Source organism: Dermochelys coriacea, chromosome 23, assembly GCF_009764565.3.
Source record: "Dermochelys coriacea isolate rDerCor1 chromosome 23, rDerCor1.pri.v4, whole genome shotgun sequence".
Taxonomy (NCBI): domain Eukaryota; kingdom Metazoa; phylum Chordata; order Testudines; family Dermochelyidae; genus Dermochelys; species Dermochelys coriacea.
This window is the reverse complement of record NC_050090.1, coordinates 4,155,066-4,182,945: the sequence shown is the minus strand read 5'-3', so window position 1 is coordinate 4,182,945 and position 27,880 is coordinate 4,155,066. Positions and strand designations below refer to the sequence as shown.

Here is a 27,880-nt window from a genome sequence, read left to right as displayed (position 1 = left end):
TGGAGTTTTATAGCTGCTTTTAAGGTGATTTGTAGTAATGGACGCTCGGTTTTCTCCTAGCTCCATGCCAGCTCCCTCCCCTGAATTACCGGCAAAATCTTTCACGCTTGACACAAAGGATCACGCACGCTGCGGAAATGGGCCTTCTCCACTGAAAAGCTTTTCTCTAGAGCTGGGATTGAATTTATTACCCTCTCCCCACTCTGACCTCTGAGCTCCTAATCTGATTTTGCAGATGGCTCATGCCTTTATCATGGGGGGGGGCGGGGTGTCAAGTTTGGGGGTGAGGAGGAATAAAAAGCGGCAGTGCTTCAGCAACAACCTGTAACCCCCTACTCTGCCCACAGTACGTAGTGTGGGGGTAGTTGCCATTTTTACTGTATATGGTCATCATTAGGTTCCAGAGTTATTCTTTTGTGATGAACAGGACCAGCTGCCTTCCCAAATAGAGAAGGCTGTTGTAGCTGTGGAGGTTATATAACAGGCCTGTATTGGGTCATGCTCGGAAGGTGTTCGTAGTTAGAAACTTTTACAAGCTGTTCAGGACCATCTGTGGCAGATTGGCAATGCCCATGGATGAGAAGGAAGCTTCAGGCTCGGCCCCTCGGAACTCATGGGGTGTTTGGAATCTGGTCTGGGTCTCCCATCCTGGGTCTGCTAACACCTCAGCCCCCCAAACTGATTCATGAAGGGGGTGGTTCTGTTCAAAAGCCCGGGCACAACAGGGCCTGAAGAGCTGAACTCAAGTCTTGGATGCTCCAGGGTTGCTTTGTCACTCCCTGTCCCAGACAGTGCAGGGTGGCTGTGCGCTGCTGAAAGAGCCACCCCGACCCCACCCCTGAGGCAGCCACATTTCCATGAACCCACAGGCTCCTAGGCACTTGGGGGCCCCCATTATTGGAGGGGAGGCATCTCTCTCACTCAGTCACCCCCACAGGACTACCACACTCCTTTCCCTAGGCCTCTTTAGCTATGCGCCCTCCCTCCCCCACTCCTCTATATTCCCGCTCACTGTGTTTTAGTCCTCTATCCCGTTCCTCCCCTGGAACCCCCACACCTCCTACTCTCTCTGTACCCCATCATACAGCCCATCTCTACCCCCTTCCACTTCCCCTGGGCACTCTGCCCCCTTACGTTCCTCTCTAAACACCATAGACTCCTAGACCTCCTTTATAACCCCCATGCACCTTCTCTCCCCCCAGAACCACCATAACACCTGCTCGCTCCCTATAACCCACATAGCAACCTGCTCTCCCCATGACACCCCCCCCATATCCCTGGTTCTCCTCCTGTAACCCCCACACAACTCCATAGCCTCCTCCTTTCCCTATCCACCTTGTTCTCCCTGTATAGTCCCCATAGCTTTCTGATCTCTTCCTGTAACCTCCATACCAAACCGAGAGGTTCCTTCCTGCCCTGTTCCTTCTTATCTAACCCCACAGCCCTCTACTTCCCCATAGCCCCTGGTCCCCTCTACACTCCTTCATCTTGCCCCACAGCCCCCTACTACCCCCATAGCCCCAGCTCCCTTCTATACTCCCTCATCTTACCCCACAGCCCCCTACTTCCCCCATACCCCCAGCTCCCCTCTAACCCCCTGTTCCAACCCTCATCTTACGCCACAGCCCCCTACTACCCTATAGCCCCAGCTCCCCTCTACACCCCTTCATCTTACCCCACAGCCCCCTACTACCCCCATATCCCCAGCTCCCTTCTACACCCCCTCATCTTGCCCCACAGCCCCTTACTACCCCCATAGCCCCAGCTCCCTTCTACACCCCCTCATCTTATCCCACAGCCCCCTACTTCCCCTATAGCCCCAGCTCCCCTCTACACCCCCTCATCTTACCCCACAGCCTCCTACTTCCCCCATAGCCCCAGCTCCCCTCAACACTCCCTGTTCCCCCTCATCTTATCCCACAGCCCCCTACTTCCCCCATAGCCCCAGCTCCCCTCGACACCCCCTCATATTACCCCACAGCCCCCTACTTCCCCCATAGCCCCAGCTCCCCTCTACACTCCCTGTTCCCCCTTTATCTTATCCCACAGCCCCCTACTTCCCCCATAGCCCCAGCTTCCCTCGACACCCCCTCATCTTACCCCACAGCCCCCTACTTCCCCCGTAGCCCCAGCTCCCCGGGATCCCGCGGCAGCCCCATCCCCCCGAGGAGGCGGGGATGCAGCGCTGATGCTGGTGCTGATGCTGCGGGCGGCGCATGGGCTCTGCGAGGCTCCGGACCCAGCGCCAGCGCCCGGGCACCGAGCAGACGGAGGGATCCTCATCCCCGGTAGGTGCGGCCCGGGCCGGGCCCCCACCGGGACAGAGGAGTCGGGCCGGGCCCAGCTGCCTCCGCCCCGGGGGGATGCGGTGTGGGGGTCGGTGTTCATCTGGAGCCCGGCCGGGATGAGCCCCCGCCCCCCAGCCGGGCGAAGATCAGGTCCCTCCCCGGCCCCCCCTGCATCGCCCCACTTCTGCCCTTCCCACCCGTCACCCCCATCGCCCCCCAACCAACCCGCCCGTACCCCATCGCCCCCCTTCCCTCCTCATCGACTGATCACCCCACCTGTACCCCATCCCCCCTTCCCCTCCCATTCTTCCCTGTCCACCCCCATCACCCCCCCATCCCCTTTGATCACCCCACCTGTACCCCATCCCCCTCCCCCGTCACCCCCCATCCTTCCCTGTCCACCCCATCACCCTGCAACCAACCCGCCTGTACCCCATTGCCCCCCTGCCCCCTTCCCCATTGACTGATCACCCCACCTGTACCCCATCCCCCTTCCCCCATCCCCCATAACCCCTCTCATCCTTCCCCCATCCACCCCCATCGCCCCTCCACCAACCTATCTGTACCCCATCCCTCCTCTCCCCTTCCTCCCTCCGATCCTTCCCCCATCCACCCCATCACCCCACAACCAATCCACCTGTGCCCCATTCCTCCTTCCCCATCACCCCTCCCATCCTTCCCCATGCACCCCATTACCCCTCAACCAACCCACCTGTACCCCATTGACTGATCACCCCATCTGTACCCCTTCCCCCTTCCCATCCTTCCTCCATCCACCTCCATCACCCCCAACCAACCCCCCTGTACTCCATCTCCCCCCTTCCTGATTGACTGATCTCCCCATCTGTACCCCATCCCCCATCACCTCCCATCCTTCCCCTGTCCATGCCCATTGCCCCCCAACCAATCCCCCTGTACCCCATTGCCCCCCAACTACCCTATCACCCCCACCTGTTCCCCCATCACCCCCACCCTTCCTATCTGTACCCCAGGCCCCTCCCTGCCCCTCCATCCTCCCCCAACTACTCCATCACCCCACCAGTCCCCTGATCACCCCACCCTTCCCATCTGTACCCCCAGTGTCCCTCACTGATCCTCCATCCTCCCCCAACCACCCCATCATCTCCACCCTTCCCATCTGTCCCCCCAGTGCCCCTCACTGCCCCTCCATCCTCCCCGATCCCAATCCACCCATTCCTATCCCCATCCACCCCACAGTCCTGCCCCATGTACCCCATTCTCCCCTCTAGGCCTTGACAACCCCCCCTCATCGCCTCCCTCCATTCTCTTGTCCTGATCCTCCTCCCTCACCCCCAAGCATTGGTCCCATCCCCCCCACTGCTGGGCCACCCCATTTTTTCCCCTTTGTCCACCAGTCCCACTGTTTCTGGGGCTCTTGTGACTTTTGGATATCAGGCCAGGGGTGTGTATAGGGCAGGGGGAGGAGGGGGCAAGTGTCCAAGGGGGCCCCCACCAGGACCCCCTCTTCTGAGACCAACACCCCCTCTTTCCCTTCCCTCTTGCACACACGGCAGCGGGAGGGGCTGGGGAAGCCCCATCCGCAGCCGGGGCAACAGTTCTGATCCTCAGGGTAGGCCAGTGTAGACCAGTGGCAGGAGAGACCTGGCTCACCTTTCCCACAGGGGGCTTTGGGGGACGGGGGTGGGAGGGAGTTCTGAACTGCTGGGCTTTCCTAAGCTGGAGCAGGAGACAGCAGTGTATGATTTGGTGAGATGGGCAGAGGGAGTGGGGTCTAGTGATCAGGACTCCTGGGTTCTATCCCCAGCTCTGGGGGGTCCTACCTGTTGTGATTGCTGGAAGACGGTGGGCCTAAGCTCGCCCATAGCTAAATGCCCTCCCGCTTAAGCATGGGGGAGGGACCAGTGAACCCAGGCCCGAGTGAGTACTGGGGAACAACAGATGAAAGAGCAGAGACAGGAGTGGGGCCTAGTGTTTAGAGCAGGGCACTGGAATTTGACCCTGGATTTCAGTTCCCCATTCTGCCTTGCCATGTGATGCTGCAAGGCGGCCCCTTCACTGGTCCATGCCTCAGTTACCCCATCACCTGCCCAGTATTTAATAATACCAAACTCACTGTGGGGGGTGGGGATGAGCCTATGGGGCTTAAAATGAATGTGAGTCCATGGGACAGAGGGTGATGCAGAGATGCCAGGTCTGATCGTATTAGCCCTGCCCAACGGCGGTGACTTGACCCTTGGGGGGCGCGGCGGGTTCAGCTGATTGCTCAGAGGCCTGGACATTTTTTTCCCCCCGTTCCCTCCCCAGCCAGGAGTAAGAACCCATCATGACCAAAGACGACTCAGCCGAGCTTCCCTCCGAAGAGGCGTGCCAGCCGCTGGAGTTCCAGAGCCCCATCCTGGAGCGGAGGAAGAAACCCATCGTCCATCCCTCCGCCCCTGCACCCTTGCCCAAGGACTATGGTGAGCTCACCCTGCCACCTGCCTAGGGGCTCGTCAGTGTCTTGCTCTCACCCTCCTTTCGTTCCCCATTCTTGCCCTGCATTAGATCAGGCTCTGGATCCCAGTGACCCCCATCGCCCAAGACAGCTGCGTGGGGTAATGTTTCCCATTGCCAAGGGGCCTCATACCCAGAGGTGCTGAGCACCAGCCAGTGAGAGGCAGCATGGCCTACCAGCTGGGGCCCCGGGAGAGTTCGGTTCAGTTTCCATCTCTGCTGCTGACCTTCCTCTTTCTTTGTGTGCCTCAATTCCTGTTCCTGCCTGTTGTCTGGTTTGACTGTCCGCTCTCTCGGACGGGGGGAAGGGGTCTCTTGCTCTGTGTCTGTGCACAGCCCAACACAATGGGGCCCTGCTTTCAGCTGGGACCCCGGGGTGTTGCCATGATGCATGTAAGAAGAGTGGCGGGTGCTTGGAACTTCTGGGGATCAGACCCCAGCATCCAAATCCCTAGCTCTTCTCATTAAGGGGTCTCAGCGCCCCATTTTACAGATGGGGAAACTGCTCCATGCCTCAGTTTTCTGCAAAATGGGGGCAGAGCTAGGATTAGAACCCAGGTTACCCGGGGCCTAATTCAGTGGTGTATTCACTAGGCAACATTGCCTCCCCGCATTGGCCTATGGGTAACAAGGATGTTGTTGCATTCTCCTCCCATGTGGCTCTGTGTCATTCAGCTTTTAACCACAGGGCCAGGTACCCTGGAGTCTGAATCCTTCTACTTATCCACCATGCGTCCCCCACTCACCCCGCCCCCCCCAGCCACAACGGCTCACCGCTGCTTGGACAGGGCCAGCTCTGAGCCAGCAATCTCCATGGCCCAGTCAGGCCCCAGTGTCTCTGCTGAGACTGCCAGCAAGAGGTGACTGTGCGATCTGAGAAAACGGGCTGAGACCAGCCAAACTCGCCTCACGTAAGCCGCCAACTCACTCGTCAGTGCTAATGGAGTTCAGCCGTAGAAACTGAGGCCTGATCTGAGCAGAGTTAGGACCAGTTTGTGTCAGGTGGGAATATGATTCTTCTTCTTCTGTATACAAGCCGGATGGGTTATACTGGTATAGGTCATTCCCCTTCCTATACAGGAATAGTTATCCATGTCTGAGCACCTTTACGACTGTATAACAGCACCCAGATCTCCTGCTTTAACTAGTCTGGGATAGTTGGTAACTTGGGTGGGGAGACAAAATCCCTAGGCTGGATTTGCACCAGAGGTTCTGAAACCCTTCCTTTGACTGCTGGCACCATGGGCCTGTAATTTACGAACGAATTACCCACCTCAGTCCCTCTCAGGACCAGGACCCGGTGGAGGTGTGCTGGGGATGAATTGGCAGGTGATCGGTTTCTAAACACAGCCCAGTGACTCAGTGTTGCTAGATGCAGACACAGTGCGTCATCGGATGCCATTATTCTGGAAAGTCTCCTCCCTCCCCACCCCCCAGCTGCTTTTGCATGAATTTGGCTAGGACCGTGGCAAGAGCAGTATAGATTTTTGTTTGAGCAGTGGGGAGATGAGAGAGGGGCACGTGTCTCACCAGCAGTAGAAAAGGGGTGGGGGTGACTTTGGATCCTTTATTTATTTTTGTTGGCTTATGCTGTGAATATTTTGGCAAATAAGATTAGCTATAGGTTTCAGAGTAGCAGCCGTGTTAGTCTGTATTCGCAAAAAGAAAAGGAGGACTTGTGGCATCTTAGAGACTAACAAATTTATTTGAGCATAAGCTTTCGTGAGCTACAGCTCACTTCATCGGATGCATCCGATGAAGTGAGCTGTAGCTCACGAAAGCTTATGCTCAAATAAATTTGTTAGTCTCTAAGGTGCCACAAGTCCTCCTTTTCTTTTTACGGAAAGAGCAGCTGATGTTATGCAAATGTGCAGTTGGCTCAGCCTAGAGGAACCCAGCAAAGGCAAATGAAAGGCAGGGTGTGATGGGATGTCTGATAGCTCATGGGGCTGGGGAATGGGACCCTTCCCATCTAAGGGGTGCTGGCTCCAATCCAGCCCTGAGGTGGGGGGGCTGGCTGACTCAAGGGGGCAGGGAATGGGACATGGGGCCTGTCCTCTCTGCGGGGCTCTGGCTCTGATCCAGCCCCAGGATGGGGGGACTGGCTGGCTCTGGGAGTGGGGAATGGGACAGAGGCTTCTCCTCTTGGGGTCTCCAATTCCAATCCAGTACCTGGAGGAGGGGCTGGCAGGCTCAGGGGATGGGGAATAAGATATGGGACCTCTCCCCTCTAGGGGGTGTGGGCTTTGATCTGGCCCCAGCTTGGGAAGACTGGCTGGAATATGGTGGGGACCGGTATATGGGATCTCTCTCTAGGGGGCATGGTTGTTGATCTGGCCTCAGGGCAGGGGGACTGGCTGGCACAGGCGCCGAGGCCGTGGAGGGAGGGGGGCGGGGGCGGATAGCAGACAATGCGGCTGCCTGGTTTGCAGAGAGATGCCATCAATCTGGCACCTTTCACCCATGTGAAATTGACTCAAAAGCCTCCCCGTCACACAAGCCAGCTCTTGTGCTGCTCACAAGCTGTGTTTTATCCCCGTGTGCTGCCTCCTGACAGGCCCTTCTGAAAAGCTCTCTCCTTTGTCCAAGGGCCCTGCCCTCAGGAAATCTATAGCTCAGCCCCAGAGTCAATCAGATGATTGAAACAATTGAAACAATGTTTATTCCTCTGCAAATCAACCTGAGAAACCAAAGTGCAGTACAATTTATTAGGCCAGCTTCTGCTTTTATTAGGTCTGTGATGGTAGTGTCTGGAGCCCCCAAATCAGGGCCTCTTTGTGTTGGGCGCTGCCCAGACACACTGTGACCGAGATCAGAGCCCTGTCGCGCCGGGCGCTGCCCAGACTCAGCAAGAGATGCTCCCTGCCCAAAGAGCTTCCCGTCTAAACAGACAAGGCAAACCAAGGCAGGATTATTCTCCCCCCTAGTACAGCTGTGGAAACTGAGGCCCAGAGAAGGCAGGGTCAAGTTTTCAAGCCACACTTGTGGCCAGATTTTCCAAAGAGCTGGGGTCAGCCCTGAAACACGGAGCAGGTGTTTCAAGCGAGAGGAATGCTTGACATGCTGAATATTTTTATTTGTGAGGGTCATTCATAGAAGATCAGGGTTGGAAGGGACCTCAGGCGGTCATCCAGTCCAACTCCCTGCTCAAAGCAGGACCAATGCCCAATTTTTGCCCCAGATCCCTAAATGGCCCCCTCAAGGATTGAACTCACAACCCTGGGTTTAGCAGGCCAATGCTCAAACCACTGAGCTATCCCTCCCCACCCTCCCGATATTGCTTCTATCTAGGGCATGAAAGGGAGGTGAGCTCTTAATATTTGCTTCTCTTCTACCCCACTTGTGTAAGGCAGAGTGGGGAATTGAACCTAGAAGTCCCAGCCCACTGCCTTAACTTCGAGGCCGTGGACAGGATGAGGGGCTTGTGGATGAGCTCAGGGAGATGGTGTCATGCTTAGGGGGCTGCCAGGAAAGGGTTTATTTGCTGGCAGGCGTAAGGGATAATTCTCCACTGGCATAAAATTCATGGGACCTATTTTTATGTCTTTATTTTCGGTCTTTCCTAAAGCTGCTTCAGGTTTGGGGTTATAAACTCGGGCTTGAACCTGTTGGACTCGGCGAGAAATCACACGTTGATTTCAACAGCCCCTGGCTCGACGCCCCTTTCGCTCGCCTCCCGTGTCCCCACCCGGCGGCCCCAGCGCGCCCTGCTTCTGCATGGCGCGCCCGAGAGGCCGCGTTCTCATCTGAGTGCATGTGGTGTCGAGACGCGTTCCCCGCCCCCTCCCGCCCCTTGTGCGTGGCCCTCCGGCTACTTCTGCTGGCGCGGCTCTCTGCACGGATGAATCGGAGCCCGGAGAACTGCCGTGCCCGTGATGCTCGCGAGCGACAGTCATGCTGGCCTGGTTTGCCGGTGGGGTGCAGCTCAAGCAGCAGTTTCATAAGATGCCGTTGTTGGGGGAGGAAAGATCTGGGCTTTGTGTTTCCCTGGCAGGCCGAGACAAGCTCTTGTGTGATGCCCACTGCCTGGGATATTTATCCCGAGGCTACCGGCAAAGCGGATAAAGGTGGCTGCAGCCCATATGTGTCAATGGCACCGAGCTGTCGGCTCACTAGAATGTTAATCCAGGCCTTGGTTAGTTCAACGGACCCTATGAGTCAGGACTGAGTCAGTGCCCAAGGGTGGTACTGGGGGCGGGGGGATCGGTCCAGCAAAAAGTGTGGGTGGAGAAGCCTTTGGGAGATACTCTTCCCTCTCAATTAGTCCTGGTGCCCCTGCTTTGCTACAGGGAGCAGGGTGGGTGACTCAATAGAGGGCGCTCTGCCTTTGTATTCAGTGCTGACCCCGGTGCCCCAGTGTGGGGCTAGGGGGCGCTGTGCTGAAGGGCTTCAGTAGGGGGCGCTCTCCCCTTGCAGTCAGGGCTCACCCCAATGCGTCACTAAGGGGGCACTGTGCTTCTTGACTTGGCATCTTTCAGATCAAATGCAAACCTGAAACCCTAAATCCTTCTGGTGATTCTGCGATGCTCTTTGGAATATAGTGGTGTTAGCCCATTTAGCCTTGGCACTGTGGTTAACTGCAGCCTACTTCCTTCCAGTCCCTCATGCTGTTTCAATTATATGTAGGGTTTTTCTTTACTTTCTATCCTAAACGGATGCACCATGTTGCCGTTGAACGCTGCTGCACCCCACCCCAGAGGAGGCTGCATTGTAGCACTGATGAGCGATCCCAGTACAAATATGAAAGGAGGGTGGTTTATATGGTTATGGCAGAAGTCACCAGGTAGCGTGGTGACAACCGTATCAGTTCTTTCTCTTAGCCTGGGAGCGGAGTTGAGCCTTGGAAGCCAGGCTGGGCTCTTTTCATGCTGCCATTTCTCTTTGGAGGAGCCGTTGCAAGCAGAGGGAGAATTGAGCCATTGTGTGAGTCCCCCCAACTTGAGTCAAGTCTTTGGGCAGAGCTGCTCCCTGGGAATCAGCCATTGGTATTTGGCCAGACAGAGGGCAGGGGTCAGATGGGAGAGGAAAAAAAGAGGTGCTACTCTTCCAAGCTCCACCTACTAAATAAGCCCCGCCCATGTGAGTCTCCGCCCCCAGCGGGTCATGCAGACAGTCATAAAGGGGGTTGGTTTTCTTGGCTCCTGACGCTGAGCTGCTCCTCGTTGGGGTTTGTCTCTGGGCTCTGCTAGACTCCTGGGCTCAGTGTGACAGAGAAGTCGGGTGACCAGATGTCCCGATTTTATAGGGACAGTCCCGATATTTGGGGCTTTTTTTTATATGGACTCCTATTACCCCCAACCCCCTGTCCCGATTTTTCACACTTGCTGTCTGGTCACCCTACAGAGAAGGCAATTTCCTGCAATCTCCAACCTGGCCCAACCTGATTGAATTAAGCATCAGTATCCTAAGGCTTGTCTACATTTGCAACGCTACCGTGGTGCAGCCGTTCAGCTGTGCTGCTGGAGCGCGCTGATGTAGACACGATTCGTGCCAATGGGAGGGGTTCTCCTGTCGCTGTTGTTAATCCATTTCATTGAGAGGCGGAGCTGGCATTTCTCTGTCGGCGTCGCGGGCCACTTACATCGGCAGGAGACACATTTCAGTGGAGACTCGTGCACCGCTAAGGCATAGCGTTGTAGGGTAGACCAGGCCTGAGCTCACTTGTGCCCTGTGGAGACACCCGTTGTCAGCCGATCAGCTGTTACACGGGGGACGAGATCAGACGCCCAAACTGGACTGGCGAGTGATTCTCAGATTCACAGCGGGGCTGGTTCTGAGCGAGAGCCGTTGTGAATTTGTGGCCACAAAAAACACAACCCCATGCTGGATGGGATTAGAAGGACCTGATGATCGGCCAGAGCCTGTTAGAGCCTCGGTGACTGCCCGATCCTTGCCCTCTGCCAGGCCACTGGAAGAGCAGCGGGCGTTGCGGGGTCTCTGCTGCAGTCACAGCTCTTGGGGCCAGTGATGTAGCCTCACTTGAGCAGCGCGTCTGTGGACCAGCCAGCTCCAGCGCGGAGTCGATTAACAGCCCAGGACTGTCCTGCGCCTGGTGGGAAGAGCTCGGCTGGTGGGAGCTGGAGCGTGGAGGTGACAGGGTCATTGGTGTTTGTCTGACTGGGTGACACTGTTAGGGCTTTAATGGTGGCCAGAAAACTTCGTTGGGACGTTCAGCATCCGGGTTACATCTTGGGTCCGCGCGTCGCCGTGTGCGCTCGACTCTATGAGCAACTTCCCGGCGTATCTCAGGAGGAGCAATCCGGCTGAGGCAGGCAGATTTGCTGGGGACCGGGCTGCCTGGGCGTATCCCGTTGAGATGCACAACTCCATCCAAGAGAAGCGATGGCTGGGGGAACTAGGAATCTAGAGCGGGTGCCCCTGCTGGACCCCGGCGGGGGAATACAGGTGCAGTTGCCCTGAACTGTAACCGGTGACTCCTTCCTGATTGCGGAGGAGAAACAAAAACTCTTGTGACCGCTCCCAAACCCCACCCAGCATATTGGGCATCTCCGTGACCTGCCCTGGCTTGACCAGACATGAAATCGTTAACACAGCGGACGTTTAAATGGGCTCACGCCTTCCTGGGATGAGGGGGGCGGTTCACACCTCTCCGAGCAATTACTTCAGACTCTCTGCATGGGGACCTATTTTCTGGGCAGCCAGAAGAGCTAGTTGGTTTGTAAATGAAAGCTGAGATACCGGAGAGCCGGAGAGTTGGTTGAGAGAGGGGCAGGTCTGGCATGTGGGCACATATTGGCTATCGCTGAGTCCTGGCGGACAGGGGCCTGCATGCTGTTTGCAACCACCTCTGTCCAGGGGCTGGTGTAAACGAAACAAGCTGTGCTCAGAAAACACCCTGACTCTTCATCGCTCCTGGCTCTGCCATTGGCCTGCTGGGTGGCCTTGTGCACATCCCTTCCCTGCTCTGTGCCTCAGTTTCCCCTCCCACTTCTGACTGTGTAGGCAAGAGCTAACTGGTGTCTGTGCAGCACCCAGCACAAGGGGGCCCTGGTCTGTGTTGGGACCTCTAGGTGCTACTGTCATACAAGCTCGGTATGGCGTGATCTTGATTTTGGATGGGGATTCAGGTGCTACCGTAGTGCACCTAATAAAGGAGTAGATCCCCCTTTTTAAAGACCTTCCTTCTCTTTCCAGCTTTCACTTTCTTTGACCCGAATGACCCGGCTTGCCAAGAAATCCTCTACGACCCCAAGACCACGGTCCCAGAGCTGTTTGCCATCATCCGACAGTGGGTCCCCCAGGTGCAACACAAGATTGACGTCATAGGCAGCGAGGTGAGTGAGGGGAGCCGACGCACCTTGCACAGTGCCTGGTGCTGGCGAGAGGTGCCGGGTCGCCCGTCCTGGGACATGGGACGTGCCGCAGGGGGCTGCAGCTGGGTGGATCTGGCACATACTGATCAGAGAAGGGCCTGATTCCACTGCGGGGGTCTGAGATTGGCGCTGCAGCGCGTCGGAAAAAAGCCCACAGGAAATTCTGAGGTAGAGCTGGGTGGGGTTTGGGAGTCAGGACTCCTGGGTTCTGTTTCCAGCTCTGGGAGGGGAGGGGGGTTGAGCGGGTTAGAGCAGAGAGGGGCTGGGAGTCAGGACTCCTGGGTTCTATCTTCAGCACTGCCACTAAGTCGCTCTGTGACCCTAGGCAAGTCCCTTCCCTGCTTTGTGCCTCAGTTTCCCCCTTCTGCCAAAGGGGCAGTGCCTGCCTTCGAGATCCCCAGGGCAGAGGTGCACCGTGTGGCTGCTGTTAGAAACCTCCCATCAGGCACTGAGACTTGCTCGTCTCTTGCACCCCCCAAACCCCCATCACCAGGCACCTTCCCACTCTAGACTGGGTGCTGCTGACCTGGAAATTAACTTGAGACGCAGTGGGATGGCTGGGGGGGTGGGAACGCGGCTTGAGCAGCTCTGGCTAACCCCACCCCCCTGCTCTCCCTTTCCCCTCCCCTTTTTCTCCCCCCACCCTCTCTTCCCTCTTTCCCCATTCCCCTGCCCTCCTCCCCTCTTCCCCCCCAGATCCTGAAGCGCGGTTGCCATGTGAACGACCGGGATGGCTTGACCGACATGACGCTGCTTCATTACGCCTGCAAAGCTGGCGCGCACGGTGTCGGTGAGCCGGGGGCAGGGGAGGGCTGCAGGCTGGGGTAGGAAGGGGGAGGCTCCCTTGGTGGGGGTCGCCCTCAATCTCCGCTGAGGCGCGAATGGCCAAATCCCCTGGTTGGGGGGTGGGGAGCTGCTGTCCTGGAGCAATTGGGACAACCTGGGGAGCTCACACTCCCTGACACAGACTCTGCCCCCGTGCCATGGGCCCAACCCGCACTTGAAGGGGGGTGACAGGCGGCCCCCATCCCTTGGAGGCAGGGCGAGCATCGTGGGACCCTTTTCTTCCCCCTGTGGAGCAGGATCGGGGCCATTCTTTCTACTGCACAGAGGTGTGTGTGGAGGCCCCACAGTGCTCACCTCAGCAGCTGGGGTGTCTCTGCTTGGTGGCGGGGGGCTGAGCCTGCTGTACTCTCCCCAATCTGCCCCACACAGAGCTCCCTGCTCAGGCAGGGTTGGCCGGACCCCCAGGAGCAGGGCGGCTAGGAGTTTAAAAACCCACTGAGACACCTGGGGCAGCTCCTCACACTCAGAGCAATGCTCAGGCTCTTGGCAGACCCAGGCAGTGTCACTTACACCCGGGACAGTTCCCCGTGCTCAGAGCAATGGGCTCAGGCTCTTGGCAGACCCAGGCAGTGTCACTTACACCCGGGACAGTGCCCTGTGCTCAGAGCAATGGGCTCAGGCTCTCGGCAGACCCAGGCAGTGTCACTTACACCCGGGACAGTTCCCCGTGCTCAGAGCGATGGGCTCAGGCTCTTGGCAGACCCAGGCAGTGTCACTTACACCCGGGACAGTGCCCTGTGCTCAGAGCAATGGGCTCAGGCTCTCGGCAGACCCAGGCAGTGTCACTTACACCCGGGACAGTTCCCCGTGCTCAGAGCGATGGGCTCAGGCTCTCGGCAGACCCAGGCAGTGTCACTTACACCCGGGACAGTTCCCCGTGCTCAGAGCGATGGGCTCAGGCTCTCGGCAGACCCAGGCAGTGTCACTTACACCCGGGACAGTTCCCTGTGCTCAGAGCGATGGGCTCAGGCTCTCAGCAGACCCAGGCAGTGTCACTTACACCTGGGACAGTTCCCCGTGCTCAGAGCAATGGGCTCAGGCTCTCGGCAGACCCAGGCAGTGTCACTTACACCCGGGACAGTTCCCCGTGCTCAGAGCAATGGGCTCAGGCTCTTGGCAGACCCAGGCAGTGTCACTTACACCCGGGACAGTGCCCTGTGCTCAGAGCAATGGGCTCAGGCTCTCGGCAGACCCAGGCAGTGTCACTTACACCCGGGACAGTTCCCCATGCTCAGAGCGATGGGTTCAGGCTCTCGGCAGACCCAGGCAGTGTCACTTACACCCGGGACAGTTCCCCGTGCTTAGAGCGATGGGCTCAGGCTCTCGGCAGACCCAGGCAGTGTCACTTACACCCGGGACAGTTCCCCGTGCTCAGAGCGATGGGCTCAGGCTCTCGGCAGACCCAGGCAGTGTCACTTACACCCGGGACAGTTCCCCGTGCTCAGAGCGATGGGCTCAGGCTCTCGGCAGACCCAGGCAGTGTCACTTACACCCGGGACAGTTCCCCGTGCTCAGAGCGATGGGCTCAGGCTCTCGGCAGACCCAGGCAGTGTCACTTACACCCGGGACAGTTCCCCGTGCTCAGAGCGATGGGCTCAGGCTCTCGGCAGACCCAGGCAGTGTCACTTACACCCGGGACAGTTCCCCGTGCTCAGAGCGATGGGTTCAGGCTCTCGGCAGACCCAGGCAGTGTCACTTACACCCGGGACAGTTCCCTGTGCTCAGAGCGATGGGCTCAGGCTCTCAGCAGACCCAGGCAGTGTCACTTACACCTGGGACAGTTCCCCGTGCTCAGAGCAATGGGCTCAGGCTCTCGGCAGACCCAGGCAGTGTCACTTACACCCGGGACAGTTCCCCGTGCTCAGAGCGATGGGCTCAGGCTCTTGGCAGACCCAGGCAGTGTCACTTACACCCGGGACAGTTCCCCATGCTCAGAGCGATGGGCTCAGGCTCTCGGCAGACCCAGGCAGTGTCACTTACACCCGGGACAGTTCCCCGTGCTCAGAGCAATGGGCTCAGGCTCTCGGCAGACTCAGGCAGGCTTTAGTCACACTCCATTCCTGTATTTCGGGCTTTTCCCCCATTCGCCGTGGCTGGAGAGCTGCTTCCTTTCCAGTGCAAGCCAAGCTCCTCCTTCTGGGGGTCCCATGACACAGGGAGCTGGGGCTCCCAGCCTGGGCCCAGCGTGCCTCTGCCTTTCTCCAGCCTGGAGTGTGCAGTAGCCGCAGGGGGAGGGCAGTTGCAGGGGCTCTTGTGCCTACTCAGGGCTCTGATCCCATCGCCTTTGTCCCCCTCCCCCCAGGTGACCCTGCTGCTGCCGTCCGCCTCTCCAACCAGCTGCTGGCCCTGGGGGTGGACGTGACCCTGCGTAGCCGCTGGACCAACATGAACGCCCTGCACTACGCCGCCTACTTCGACGTGCCTGAGCTCATCCGCATCCTGCTCAAAGGCTCCAAGCCCAAAGGTGAGCCAGGGCGAGGGGGGGAGACACATGCCAAAGAGGGGGACGCTTCCCCCCAAGTCCAGCCAGGGACCCCCTGAGTGATACTGCCCAGGGGCTCTGGGGTTGCGTTGCCCTGGCCCAAGTGGCCCAAGCCGTGTTTCTGGTAACCCGTGAATGTCAAAATACCTAGGAAGGCAAAAGTGACCTCAGTGGTTAGAGAGGGAGAGGGGCTGGGAGTCAGGACTCCTGGGTTCCATCCCTGGTTCTGGGAGAGGAGGGGAGGGGAGTCTCGTGGTTAGAGCGGCGGAGGGGGCTGGTAGCCAGGACTCCTGGGTTCTATCCCCAGCTCTGGGAGGGGAGCGGGGTCTAGTGGATAGAGCGGGTGTGGGGGAGGGCTGAAAGTCAGTACTCCTGGGTTCTATCCCCTGCTCTGGGAGCGGAGTGGGGTCTAGTGGTTAGAGCAGGGAGGCTGCAAGCCAGGACTCCTAGGTTCTGTTCCCACTTCTACCACTGACTCATTGTGTGACCTTGGACAAATCGCTCCCCATGCCCCTGTTTCCCCTCTAGCCCTCGGCATGGGGGGCGGCAGGTCCCTTCAGGCAGGGGTTGATGCCTCACCCTGGGCCGTGTCCGCGCTTTGCCTTGCAGTGCTCAACTCGACCTGCAGCGACTTCAACCACGGTACGGCACTGCACATCGCCGCCTCCAACCTGTGCCTGGGGGCTGTGAAGTGTCTGCTGGAGCACGGGGCCAACCCTGCTGTCAGGGTGAGAGCCCGGGCGTGGGAACGGGAACTAAACTGCCCAGAGGGGAGGGGATGACCTTATACAGACAGGAGACCAGCTGGGGCAAGATAGGGGCTGGTGTGGGGGGGAGCTGGCAGCATATAAAAGACACCAGACTCTCAGGATATGGATCAGGGTGGTGGGGAGGGAGAGGGGAGCTGGCATCAAACCAGTGACCTGACTGGCAGGATATGGACTGGGGAGAGGGAAGGGGGAGGTGGCAGCAAAGAGAGGACCTAACTGTGGGGATATGGACTGGGGGGGAGGGGCTGCAGCCAAAGAGGACCCCTGACTCTGAGATATGGACTGGGGGGAGGGGCTGCAGCCAAAAAGGGGCCCTGACTCTGGGATATGGACTGGAGGGAGGGGCTGCAGGCAAAGAGGGGCCCTGACTGTGGGATATGGACTGGAGGGAGGGGCTGCAGGCAAAGAGTGGCCCTGACTGTGGGATATGGAGTGGGGGGAAGGGCTGCAGGCAAAGAGGGGCCTTGACCATGGGATATGGACTGGGGGGAGGGGCTGCAAGAAAAGAGGGGCCCTGACTCTGGGATATGGACTGGAGGGAGGGGCTGCAGGCAAAGAGGGGCCCTGACTGTGGGATATGGACTGGGGGGAGGGGCTGCAAGCAAAGAGGGGCCCTGACTCTGGGATATGGACTGGGGAGAGGGGCTGCAAGCAAAGAGGGGCCCTGACTCTGGGATATGGACTGGGGAGAGGGGCTGCAGGCAAAGAGGGGCCCTGACTCTGGGATATGGACTGGGGAGAGGGGCTGCAAGCAAAGAGGGGCCCTGACTCTGGGATATGGACTGGAGGGAGGGGCTGCAGGCAAAGGGGGGCCCTGACTCTGGGATATGGACTGGGGAGAGGGGCTGCAGGCAAAGAGGGGCCCTGACTCTGGGATATGGACTGGGGAGAGGGGCTGCAGGCAAAGAGGGGCCCTGACTCTGAGATATGGACTGGGGGGAGGGGCTGCAGGCAAAGGGGGGCCCTGACTCTGGGATATGGACTGGGGAGAGGGGCTGCAGGCAAAGAGGGGCCCTGACTGTGGGATATGGACTGGAGGGAGGGGCTGCAGGCAAAGAGGGGCCCTGACTGTGGGATATGGAGTGGGGGGAAGGGCTGCAGGCAAAGAGGGGCCTTGACCATGGGATATGGACTGGGGGGAGGGGCTGCAAGAAAAGAGGGGCCCTGACTCTGGGATATGGACTGGAGGGAGGGGCTGCAGGCAAAGAGGGGCCCTGACTGTGGGATATGGACTGGGGGGAGGGGCTGCAAGCAAAGAGGGGCCCTGACTCTGGGATATGGACTGGGGAGAGGGGCTGCAAGCAAAGAGGGGCCCTGACTCTGGGATATGGACTGGGGAGAGGGGCTGCAGGCAAAGAGGGGCCCTGACTCTGGGATATGGACTGGAGGGAGGGGCTGCAGGCAAAGAGGGGCTCTGACTCTGGGATATGGACTGGGGAGAGGGGCTGCAGGCAAAGAGGGGCCCTGACTCTGGGATATGGACTGGAGGGAGGGGCTGCAGGCAAAGAGGGGCCCTGACTCTGGGATAGGTCACAGGGGTTGGGGGACCGCACACAGACAGCTTCTTGGGCCCTTCCCCCCCCCCCCCGGCTGCCCCGTCCCCTCCTCCCGTCCCAGCCTCTCTCCCCCTCTGCCCCCTGCAGAACAGCAAAGGGCAGGTGCCGGCCGACGTGGTGCCCGACCCCATGGACATGACGCTGGACAAGGCCGAGGCCGCCATGGTGGCCAAGGAGCTCAAGCAGCTGCTGCTGGACGCCGTCCCCCTGAGCTGCAACCTGCCCAAGGTCACGCTGCCCAACTACGACAACATCCCCGGCAACCTGATGCTCACCTCCCTGGGCCTCAAGCTGGGGGAGCGCGTCGTGGTGGATGGACAGAAGGTACCGGCCCGTCGGCCCCCTCTGGGCGCTCCCCAAGCGAAGGGTGGGCTGGGTCTGCGCTGACCCTGGTGTGGCGCTAGGGGGCGCTGTGCAGTAGGGAGCAGGGTGGGGGCTCAGTAGGGGGCGCTCTCCCCTCGGTGCCTGCGCTGACCCCAGTGTGGCAGTAGGGGGCGCTGTGCTGCAGGGAGCAAGGTGGGGGCTCAGGACGGCCGATGATCTGTTTGCGTCTCTGTAGCTGGGCACCCTGCGTTTCTGTGGCACGACGGAGTTCGCGAGTGGCCAGTGGATCGGGGTGGAGCTGGACGAGCCCGAGGGCAAGAACGATGGGAGCGTTGGAGGAATACGCTACTTCATTTGCCCTCCGAAGCAAGGTAAATGGAGCCCGGACGCCTGGGTTCTGTTCCCGGCTCTGGGAGGGGAGTGGGTCTAGAGCAGGGGTGGGCAAAACTTTTTGGCCCGAGGGTCACATCGGGATTCCGAAATTGTATGGTGGGCCGGGTAGGGAAGGCTGTGCCCCCCCAAACAGCCTGCCACCCGCCCCATCCACCCCCTCCCACTTCACGCCCCCTGACTGCCCCCCTCAGAACGCCCGACCCATCCAATCCCCCCTGCTCCTTGTCCCCTGACCGCCCCCTCCCAGGACCCCCCGCCCCAACTGCTCCCTCCGGGACCCCACCCCCTATCTAACCCTCCCTGTCCCCTGACTGCCCCGTCCCCTATCCACACCCCTGCCCCTTGACTGCCCCCTCCTGGGACCCTCCACCCCTAACCGCTCCTCCTGGGACCCTATCCAGCCCCCCCATTCCCTGTCCCCTGTCCGCCCCGCCCCCCAGAACATCTGCCCCATCCAACCCCCCTGCTCCCTGTCCCCTGACTGCCCCCCGGGACCCCCTGCCCCTTATCCAACCCCCCGCTCCCCGCCCCCTTACCATGCCACTCAGAGCACCAGGACTGGCAGCTGTAAGTAGTACACTGTAGGTAGCACATTCCTACGGGGAGCAATTTAATACACTACACCTGCAGCTCTTGCAGCCCCCCCCCCCCGCCTATCCTGGAGCGCTGGCGGCCCAGCTAGCTGAGGCTGCGGGGGAGGGCAGAGAGCAGGGGAGGGGCTGGGGGCAAGCCTTCCCGGACAGGAGCTCAAGGGCTGGGCAGGATGGTCCCATGGGCCGGATGTGGGACAGTAGGGGGCACTGTGCTGCAGGGAGCGGGCCATAGTTTGCCCACCTCTGGCCTAGTGGGTCTGGGAGCCCGGACGCCTGGGTTCTGCTCCTCTCTCTGGAAGGGAATGTGGCTTAGTGGATCCTGGGCTGTACAATTTAGCATTTTCTGAGTCCCGCATTGACTGTTGTTGTTTTTTTCTCCATCTTCTCAGGCGTTTTCGCTTCTGTGTCTAAAATTGCCAAAGCCACAGACCAGATGCCGTCATCGGTGACGTCCACCCCAAAAACCCCCCGCATGGACTTCTCCCGCATGACCGGGAAGGGCCGGAAGGACAAAAAAGGTAGCGGGGCACTTCTAGTGGCTGAAGCAGCAGGAGCTGGAAGTCAGGACTCCTGGGTTCTGCTCCCAGCTCTGGGAGGGGAAGTGGTTAGAGCAGGGGGGCTGGGCAGCAGGACTCTTGGGTTCACTTCTATGCCCAGCTCTGGGAGAAGTGGGGTTTAGTGGTTAGAGCTGGGGCGGGGGTGGTGCTGGGAGACAGGAATCCTGGTTTCCACTCCCAGCTCTGCCACTGATTCTGTGCATGACCTTGGCTGTGTCCCTTTCCTTCCCTGTCTCATTCATCTACATCTAGAAAGGTAATTAACCCTGAAGATCCTTTATCGCTGGGGGTGGGTGGAAAGAGCTGACCTGGCCTTTGGATTTGAAATCTCATCAAGGGGCTTGACATGACAGCCAATTAATCCGGGGCTCTTTGCAAGGAGATAAACCAGAAGCCCCCCGACCCTGTCCTCAGATCGTGCCTGCCCTTCCATGTCTGGTGGGGAAGACGTCAAAGCCCTGGCAGGCTGGCCAGCTCTGGTGCTGCAAAGAGTGGAAGGGGAAATCTGCATGCTATTTACATATGCAAATTGGAAAGGCCCAGCTTCCCCACAAACCAATCCCACCAGTTCTCCCCCCCATGTACATGGCTCCTCCCTCATATTCCAGTCAGTCTCCTCTCCACCCCCTGCCCCCTTTCCAGCCCCTCCCTTGGTTAGCTTGGGCTTGGCCATCTCCTGCTATGGGCTCAGCGCCCCCTCTCCTCGACTCCTCCCCCTGCTCCCTCCAAGTCACTCATTGGAAGAGAGAGGAAAAGTTGAGGGCAGGGAGAAGGCAGGATTGGCTTACAGGTGAGCGGGGGGGGGGGGTTTCATTCACCGCCCCGCTTCCAGCTCCACTCTGGCACCAGGCTACCCACTGGGGCAGCTGCTGCTGGAGGTCTGGACAGCCCTAGGCTGGTCTCACTGCCTTTCCGCTCAGCCCTCAGGAAGAAGTCTCCATCCGTGGGCAGCCTGGACCGAGAAGGGCTGAAGATCGAGATCGGGGACCAGGTGTTGGTGGCGGGGCAGAAGCAGGGCATCATCCGGTTCTACGGCAAGACGGACTTTGCGCCGGGTAAGGCACCGGCTGGCGGGAGGGCAGACCTGCCAGTTGGTGGGTGGAAAAGACTGTAACAGGGTCTTTTAGCTCTGGAGTGGGAGTCTGGTGCTTGTAGATCCGAGGCTCCGGGGTTTGATCCCGCGGCTCATGCTGGGAAGTGGACAGCTGATGGCTTCTTATCCCTTCGCCAGGTTACTGGTTCGGCATCGAACTCGACAAGCCCACGGGGAAACATGACGGCTCGGTCTTTGGGGTCCGGTATTTCACCTGCCCCCCTAAACACGGAGTCTTTGCCCCACCTTCCAGGGTCCAGAGGTACGTTTCTCCTGGCTTTAGCTACATGTGAGCGTGAGCGATTGCCTTTTGGTGCCTGACCCGACCAAGGGATGTGCTGCTTCTTTAGCTCAAGGGAGGGAACCTGCGGATGTGGCGCGATAGGTGCTGGGTTCAAATCCTGCCTCCGAGGGGGCGTATTTGTGAGCACAATTTCCCGCAGCGTTTGACAGCTCTGATTCTCATTGGCAAGGACGCGACAGCCTCTAAATCATCCTAACGAAGCCCCTTTGAGTGGCAGATATTCTCCACGTCTGAGGCAAATGTCACAGAAGTGGTTTCTGCCCGGATTATCCACCTCCCATTTTTAAGAGGCTTTGGGACGGATCTCAGGCCTCGCCTATGCTGAGGGTTCGTCCTGATCCCCGTCACCAGTATGCGAGCAGCCTTCCTGGTCTATCACCGGGGGTTGGAATCTGGGCAACTCCCTGGCGTCGGTACGTTCCTGGCTCCCCCACATCTCCGTGAACAAGCCTCTCTTCTCTGCCCCTCCCTTTCAGGATTGGCGGCCCCAAAGACTCCCAGGAAGATAGCAGTTCGGTGAAGAAGGTGCACCAAGTCACTAGTAGGTATACTCTGGATCCTCTGCCTTTCCCTTGCCCCCAGCGACGGGAGGGACCAGGGGCCAAGCCCACCCCACCTGTGACTCCATTGGCCTTGCTCCGGGGGTGACTTAACTAGTGAGGCCACGGGGACATCCAGTCTTCCCCAGCAATTCCATGTGTGCTGAAGTCATGGCCCCATGGAATCTCTCTTCAGTGCTTATGTGACCCCCCCCGCCGGCACTGTCCTCTCTGAGCATCTCACCATCGTTAGGGTGTTTTTAGCCTCACATCACCCCTGGGAGGCAGGAATATTTATCCCCCTTGCAGAGATGGGGAAACTGAGGCACAGAGCAGCAAAGTGACTTGCTCACGGGCACACGGGGAGTCTGTGGCATAGCAGGTCGTGCTCCAACCTCCCCTCATTCTGCCAGCACTGTTCCCCCAACACACACTGCCCTCGATGCAGCAGCAGCCCTCCCTTGCCTCAGCCCGCCACCCCTCCCTCCTCCCTGTTTAGAGCCGTAAGCCCCGTCATCTCTACGATCCTTTGCAACCGTCATGAAGGGAATTGAATCCGGGCCTCCCACATCCCAGGCGAGCATCTTAACCCCTAGGCCTGTGCACCCTCCTGGGTTTGTTGCACAGTGATTCCACCTGGGTTTGTTAGAGGGCGTCGATGGCCCCCGGGTACAGTGACTCCATTTAAAATGAGGGCATTGTCCCTTCTCTCGCAGTGTCACAGCCAAAGCGCAACTTCACAGCAGTCAGGACCCCAAAAGACATCACGTCAGAAAACTCCATCTCTAGGTAAGGTGGGGGAGGAGCTGGGGGAGGGGGCATAGCACTGTGCACTGTGGCTATTCTCTGTCCACTAGGGCCCATAGGGGGCTGATTGGGGATGTGGCCAAAGCACCCTGCTGTTTCTATTCTCTGCTTCCCAGGATCCATGGGGGGAGGATCAGGAACGCGGCAGGAGTGCACTGTGCTGTGGCTATTCTTTGCCCACCAGGCCCCACGAGGAGCAAACAGGAAATGAGAGCAGCGTCAGAGCTAACTGACTGCTAGAGCAGCCCTGAGGCTGCTCTGTCTTACAACGCAGGCTGGGCAGGCCCCTGCACAGGAAGCATATGGGGAGGACAAAGCTGGCTTAAAGCCATTGTAAACCACCTTCCCTGTCTCAAGTGAGAATGACAGCACCAGACCCCTGGAACGTGCCAGCCAGTCGGAAAAGAGCTGCCAGCACCAGCTCTTGCAGAAGATGATGGATAGAGTCATAGCGGTTAAGGCCAGAAGGGACCATTAGACCATCTAATCTGACCCCTTCAGTTTCACCCAATACCTCTGTATCAAGCCCAAAGACTTTAGCTAGAATTTGGCGTTTCAGTCCTCAGGAGGCTAACCTGTTGTGAGCCCCCCTCAGATCTAGCCGGGGGGGAAATATCCGTTCCCTGGCTGCCTACCTAGCTGTTTTTGTTATTTATTATGGGAATTACGGTAGCGCCTAGAAACCCCAGTCACAGACAAGGACCTCTTTGTGCCAGGGCTGTACATTTTTATTGCAATTAAGTGTATTATGGTAGCACCCCCCAGCCGTGGAGCAAGACCCCATTGTACTAGGTGTTGTATACTTTTAGGTGTATTACGGTAGTGGCTTGGCGCTCCAATCACAATGGTGCAAGGTGCTGTACAGTTGTGTTCCTATCAGGTGCATTACACTGGCGCCGAGGCACCCCAGTCTTGGACCAGGATCCTGTGGCGCCAGGCGCTGTACATTTCTATTGCGATCAGGTGCTGTCCAAGCACCGAACCAAAAAGCCAGTCCCTGCCCCTAGAAGCTGCCACGCTGTCGTCTCATTTCCTCTCTCCCTGCTGGCGGGGTCCCTGCTGCGAGCTGCCCGGCGAGCGCTCCCCCCGTCTCTCGTCTCTTTCAGATTACTCTTCTGTTGCTGGTTCCCCTGGATGCTGCGCGCAGAGATGCAGTCCTAAGGCCTCAGCGCGCGCCTCTCCCCTCCGCCGCTCTGTCCTCTGTTCCCTGACTAACCGAAAGACGGCTCTCCCCGTTGGGCGCTCATCTCCCACACCCCAGTCGCAGTTCTAGTGAACCCCAGTGCCTTGGTACCATTGAACGTCGCCCCCCCGTAGTCCGCGAGAAAGGCTGCACTAACCCCCCCCAAACACCATGCGTATGCACCTCCCACCCCGGGTAGACGTGACATGGGCTCAGAAGCTCCCCTCTTTGATTTCTCCCCTGACTCCCCCCCCTCCCCCAGGGCACAGCGGCATGAACACAAAACCTCTTTGGTATGGATTTCCCTCTGCGGTATGATTGCTCTGAGCCTGACGCTCGGGGTAAGGCCGATCCAGCATCCCCTGAACCCTGGCCCTTTGAGTTGCTCCCCAACGAAACTGAATCTAACTTGGCCTCTCTCTACATCTCTGTAGCAGCGTGGACAGGGTCAGGTTATAATACTCCGAGTGTGGAAGTAATGCTCCTCCCCAGTTTAAGCTGTCTTTTTCTCTGGGAATCATGTAATGCTCACCTTCCAGGATTAGATTGCTCAGTTCCTTCCAAGGAGGAGATCTGTCTTATGAAACCAGTCTCGTGTTGGACCTTAAAGAGCAGTGAGATTTGGGGGCATCCTCCTCTCTGGAAGCAGTGTGGGCCCCCTTCTGAGAAAGGCCCTGTCCCCCAGGCATTCACTCTGGGGCGGTTACCATGGGGGAAATCAGTGCATGAGTGTATTTCTAAGTGAGATCAGCGCTTACTAAGATTGCTAAGCATTCCCCTTGAGACACAACCGCTCCAAGGACCATCTGATGTTGGCTTCAAAGGTTGGAGCAGCTTGTACCCGACACATTCAGAGCGAATCTGAGGGGTTGGGGTCTCTTAACACAGCGGGGTGCCCGGTGCTCCTGTGTCCCTCTTTCATTCTCATCGATTCGTTCCCCTCAGCGTGATCGCTCTTTATTCACAGGCAGAGCCGCCGGGCTTTTTTCCTTTTGAGCTGTTTAGAAAAAAAAAATATTTTTAAAAGAAAACGACCCTTAATAACTATCTTAAAAGAAAAATTAGCCATGGAGGGCATGTTGATGTTCTCCACTGAGCCGAAGGTCTGTGTAAACACGAAACGTTGTCCTGTTTAACTCTCACAGTTAAAGCAGTCCAGTCCCTGTCCAGTTAAAGCAGTACTGTGGATTTATACTGGTATCAAGGTGCTTATATCAGTCTAGAAGAGAGGAAAGGGAATAAGCTATACTGGCTACAAGTAAACCTACACGGGGGTTATATCAGTGTAATGGTATCAGTAAAAAAACACACCTCTAGCCCGCACGGTTGTGCCAGCACAAAATCTGTGTGTGGAACCAGTGTAAAGGAATGAGCTGCCCGGTTCTCTCCTGTGACAACCTCAGCCTGGGTAAATAGCCAGCTTGAGCCAGCTTTGATCCAGTATAACCATGCGGTTTATAAAGGTGCCTTATACTGCGACAGCTTATTCCCCTTCCCATGTGGGAATAGGTATCCTGGTATAAGCACACTGATCCTGGTAAAACTGCATCCACACTAGAGGGGAGTTGTACCATGTTAGCTGGTCCGGTCTAGTGAAAGGGGTAAGTGTTTGGGGGCAGGTCAGGTCTCGGGAACGCTGGGAAGCCAGAGGTATTTGGGACATTGCCAACAGCCTCCGAGTGGCTGGTTTTGGGAACGGTGTAGAGCTCCCTGTCTGAGTGGCTGGGCTCGGCTATGGGCAGCAAAAGGTACCGCGGCCTGCTCTCATTGGCGGAGAGCTACCCAAGTTGGGTGGGTGCTGCCCAAGACAGGGCGTGGATCATTGCTAGCAACCAGGAACAGCTGCATAAAATCTATCCCTCCACCCATCGCACTCTATCCTTGGATCCATCCATTTTATCCCTCCACCCATCCTTCCTTATTCCTCCATCCTCAGATCTATCCATCCATCTTCTCCCTCCATCTCTCCATCCTTCTCCCTCTATCCTTGGATCTATCCATCCATTCTTATCCTTCCCTCCACCCTCCTCTGCTGCTACCATGTCCCCTAACGTCACAAAGTAGGAAAGCTGGAGAAAACAACCTGCTTTCTCTGGGGTGTCCTGTTAGTAAGCAGAGACAGCCTGGTCCAGTGGTTAGAGGTGGAGAAGCCAGGACTCCTGGTTTCTATTCCTGACACTGGGAAGGACAAGAGAAAAGGAAGCCAAGCACCTGTTCTATTCCTGACATTAGGAAAGGTGCGTTAGGCAAAGGAATAGAAAGCCAGGACTCTTGGGTTCTGTTCTTGGCATTGAGAAGAAGGGTGGCTAAGTGTTTAGAGGAGGGAGACTTCTGGGTTTTCTTCCTAGCTCTGCCACTGACACTATGAGCAAGTTTCTGTGTGCCTCGGTTTCCCCCATCTACAAAATGGGGATGAGGATATTGACCCACCTCACTGAGGGATCATGGAGTTTGCATAACGAGAAGGCTTTGAGTCCCTCAGCCCCTCCTGGAAACATGGAGAAGTACCAAGCAGTGAAAAAAGGACCTGGGCCCAATGTACTTTAAAACACCTCCAAATGGAACAGCTGCTTGTGCACCAGGCCAGAATTCTAACCACCATCTCCAAATCCTCCAGCCTTTCTCCATGTCTTTCTGTTGAATTTTGTGAGAGCTGGGAAAAGCCAGGACTCCTGGGTTCTATTCCTGACACTGGGAAAGGAGCCTTGGGAATAGGAAGCCAGGGCTGACCCCTAAAGCTGCCCCCGACATGCATCTCCATCCCTATCATCTGTTATGAGTACTAAACACACGCATAGCCTCATCCCCTTTGCTTCCTCTCTAGCCCAATAAAAAGACCCCTGCTTTCTCATTTTCTTTTTACTAGCAATAAAAAACCTGCAATTGCTCAGCTTTGTCCTGGTCACGAGAGAGTATCCTGGGCCTTCCCCCATTTCATCTGGACCTCGAGTCACCCTGGCCGGGCCTGCATTTTTGATGCTAACCGTCATCGGGGACCGCTGTCAAAATGCTAACCTGGCCCTAGTCCGGCTCTGACTCCTTTGCAGTGGTCCCCGCCATGGCCTCAGTGTTTGTATAATAGAAATCATGTTGGATGGAGTTTCTTTAACACTATTTTTAAAATTTGTAACCCATTCTCCTTGTAAATTGTTTAGCGAGTGGCTTGTTACTCCCGCTGATGATCTCGCTGTTAACTTTGCATGCCTTGTCCCTTTCCCCTTCTATCCAGGATCTCTGGAAAACTCAGCATGAGAAGAAATCAGTATGCCTATTGCTTATCTGTCATTAATAAAGAGTGTTTCTATGTGCATTGTGTAAAAGGCCTCTGGCTTCCACTCCTCTCAGTGCTGTTCTGTTCCATCCCCCTGCCTCCCCCCCTCCCAGCTCATCTTTGGAACTACTGTAAAAATATGAGGAGAGGGAAGGTGGCATCTCAGGTCAGTGGGGCATTTAAAACTAAAGCCTCTGCAGTGTCTAAGTTTAGAATCCCCCTTTTCCCTGCAACTGTGAGGGCTAGAAATTTAACTTAAAAAAATAATCATTTGAGATTCTCAGCGGAGGCTTTAAGATGCCACCTTCTCTCTCTTTCTGGAGTATGGACTTAATCTCTCTTTCGACCCGCTCCAGCCCTGCCTCTGAACTCTCTGGCAGCTCAGCCGTCCTTCCCAACAGAGCATCTTTAAAAGTGAAGCCCTATGCTCAACTCACCCTTGGAACGATGCAGCTGATCAACCCCAACATTTTGGGGATTGTTCTAGGCGCCAATGGGCAGAACTCCATTGATTTGGTGGCGCAGGGGGAGATTGGAGGGGACAACTATTGGAGTTTAACGCAACCACATCTTCAAGCCCCTCTGCAGCTGGCTGCAGATTGCAGCTATTCATGCGTTCCAGCATAACAAGCCCCCATCTCGGCTCTGCCTTTCCTCCCAGAAGAGCTGAGGTCCTGAATGACTTATCACTCAGACAGAAAGAAGAGGGATAATGGGGAGGGGAGAGGAGGGGATGAGAATGCATACACAGCCCTTGCCATGGGGCAGAAGAGGGTGCACACAGAGCTGCTGGCATAGAGGGAGAATGAGAGACCCTGGTATGGGAGGAGGAGGGAATGGGGGGCACACAGAACCTCTGGCTGGGGGGACATTGGGCGACAGGGGATGGATCACTTGATGACCTGTTCTGTTCACTCCCTCTGGGGCACCTGGCACTGGCCACTGTCGGGAGACAGGACACTGGGCTAGATGGACCTTTGGTCTGACCCAGTGTGGCTGTTCTTATGACCCTGTTATGGGGGGAAATGGGGGGACACAACCCCCTGGCATGAACGGGGAGAACAG

The 27,880-nt window shown here is 57.5% G+C and overlaps 1 protein-coding gene across 2 annotated transcripts; it reads left to right on the top strand.

Annotated features, from left to right (window-relative positions):
* On the top strand, positions 1 to 26,852 carry CLIP3 (CAP-Gly domain containing linker protein 3). 2 transcript variants are annotated; one of them, XM_038382345.2, is made up of 14 exons: positions 1 to 24; positions 4,575 to 4,729; positions 11,919 to 12,058; positions 12,794 to 12,887; positions 15,246 to 15,407; positions 16,035 to 16,153; positions 17,839 to 18,075; positions 18,311 to 18,446; positions 19,451 to 19,579; positions 20,539 to 20,673; positions 20,850 to 20,973; positions 21,492 to 21,556; positions 22,271 to 22,343; positions 23,468 to 26,852. In XM_038382345.2, the coding sequence occupies exons 2-14, from the start codon at positions 4,594 to 4,596 to the stop codon at positions 23,520 to 23,522; spliced, it is 1,605 nt and encodes a 534-aa protein (XP_038238273.1). In that variant the 5' UTR covers positions 1 to 24; positions 4,575 to 4,593; the 3' UTR covers positions 23,523 to 26,852. The 2 variants fall into 2 exon arrangements, with proteins under 2 accessions (XP_038238273.1, XP_038238272.1); XM_038382344.2 differs by lacking the exon at positions 1 to 24 and adding an exon at positions 2,170 to 2,288.
* The last annotated feature ends 1,028 nt before the right edge of the window (positions 26,853 to 27,880 follow it).

Excerpts from the sequence above, each read along its gene's own strand:
- CLIP3 (XM_038382345.2), top strand. The coding sequence starts at position 4,594 with ATGACCAAAGACGACTCAGCCGAGCTTCCCTCCGAAGAGGCGTGCCAG. Across the intron at positions 4,730-11,918 it reads ACCCTTGCCCAAGGACTATG|CTTTCACTTTCTTTGACCCG; the intron begins GTGAGCTCACCC and ends TTCTCTTTCCAG. Across the intron at positions 15,408-16,034 it reads CAAAGGCTCCAAGCCCAAAG|TGCTCAACTCGACCTGCAGC; the intron begins GTGAGCCAGGGC and ends TTTGCCTTGCAG.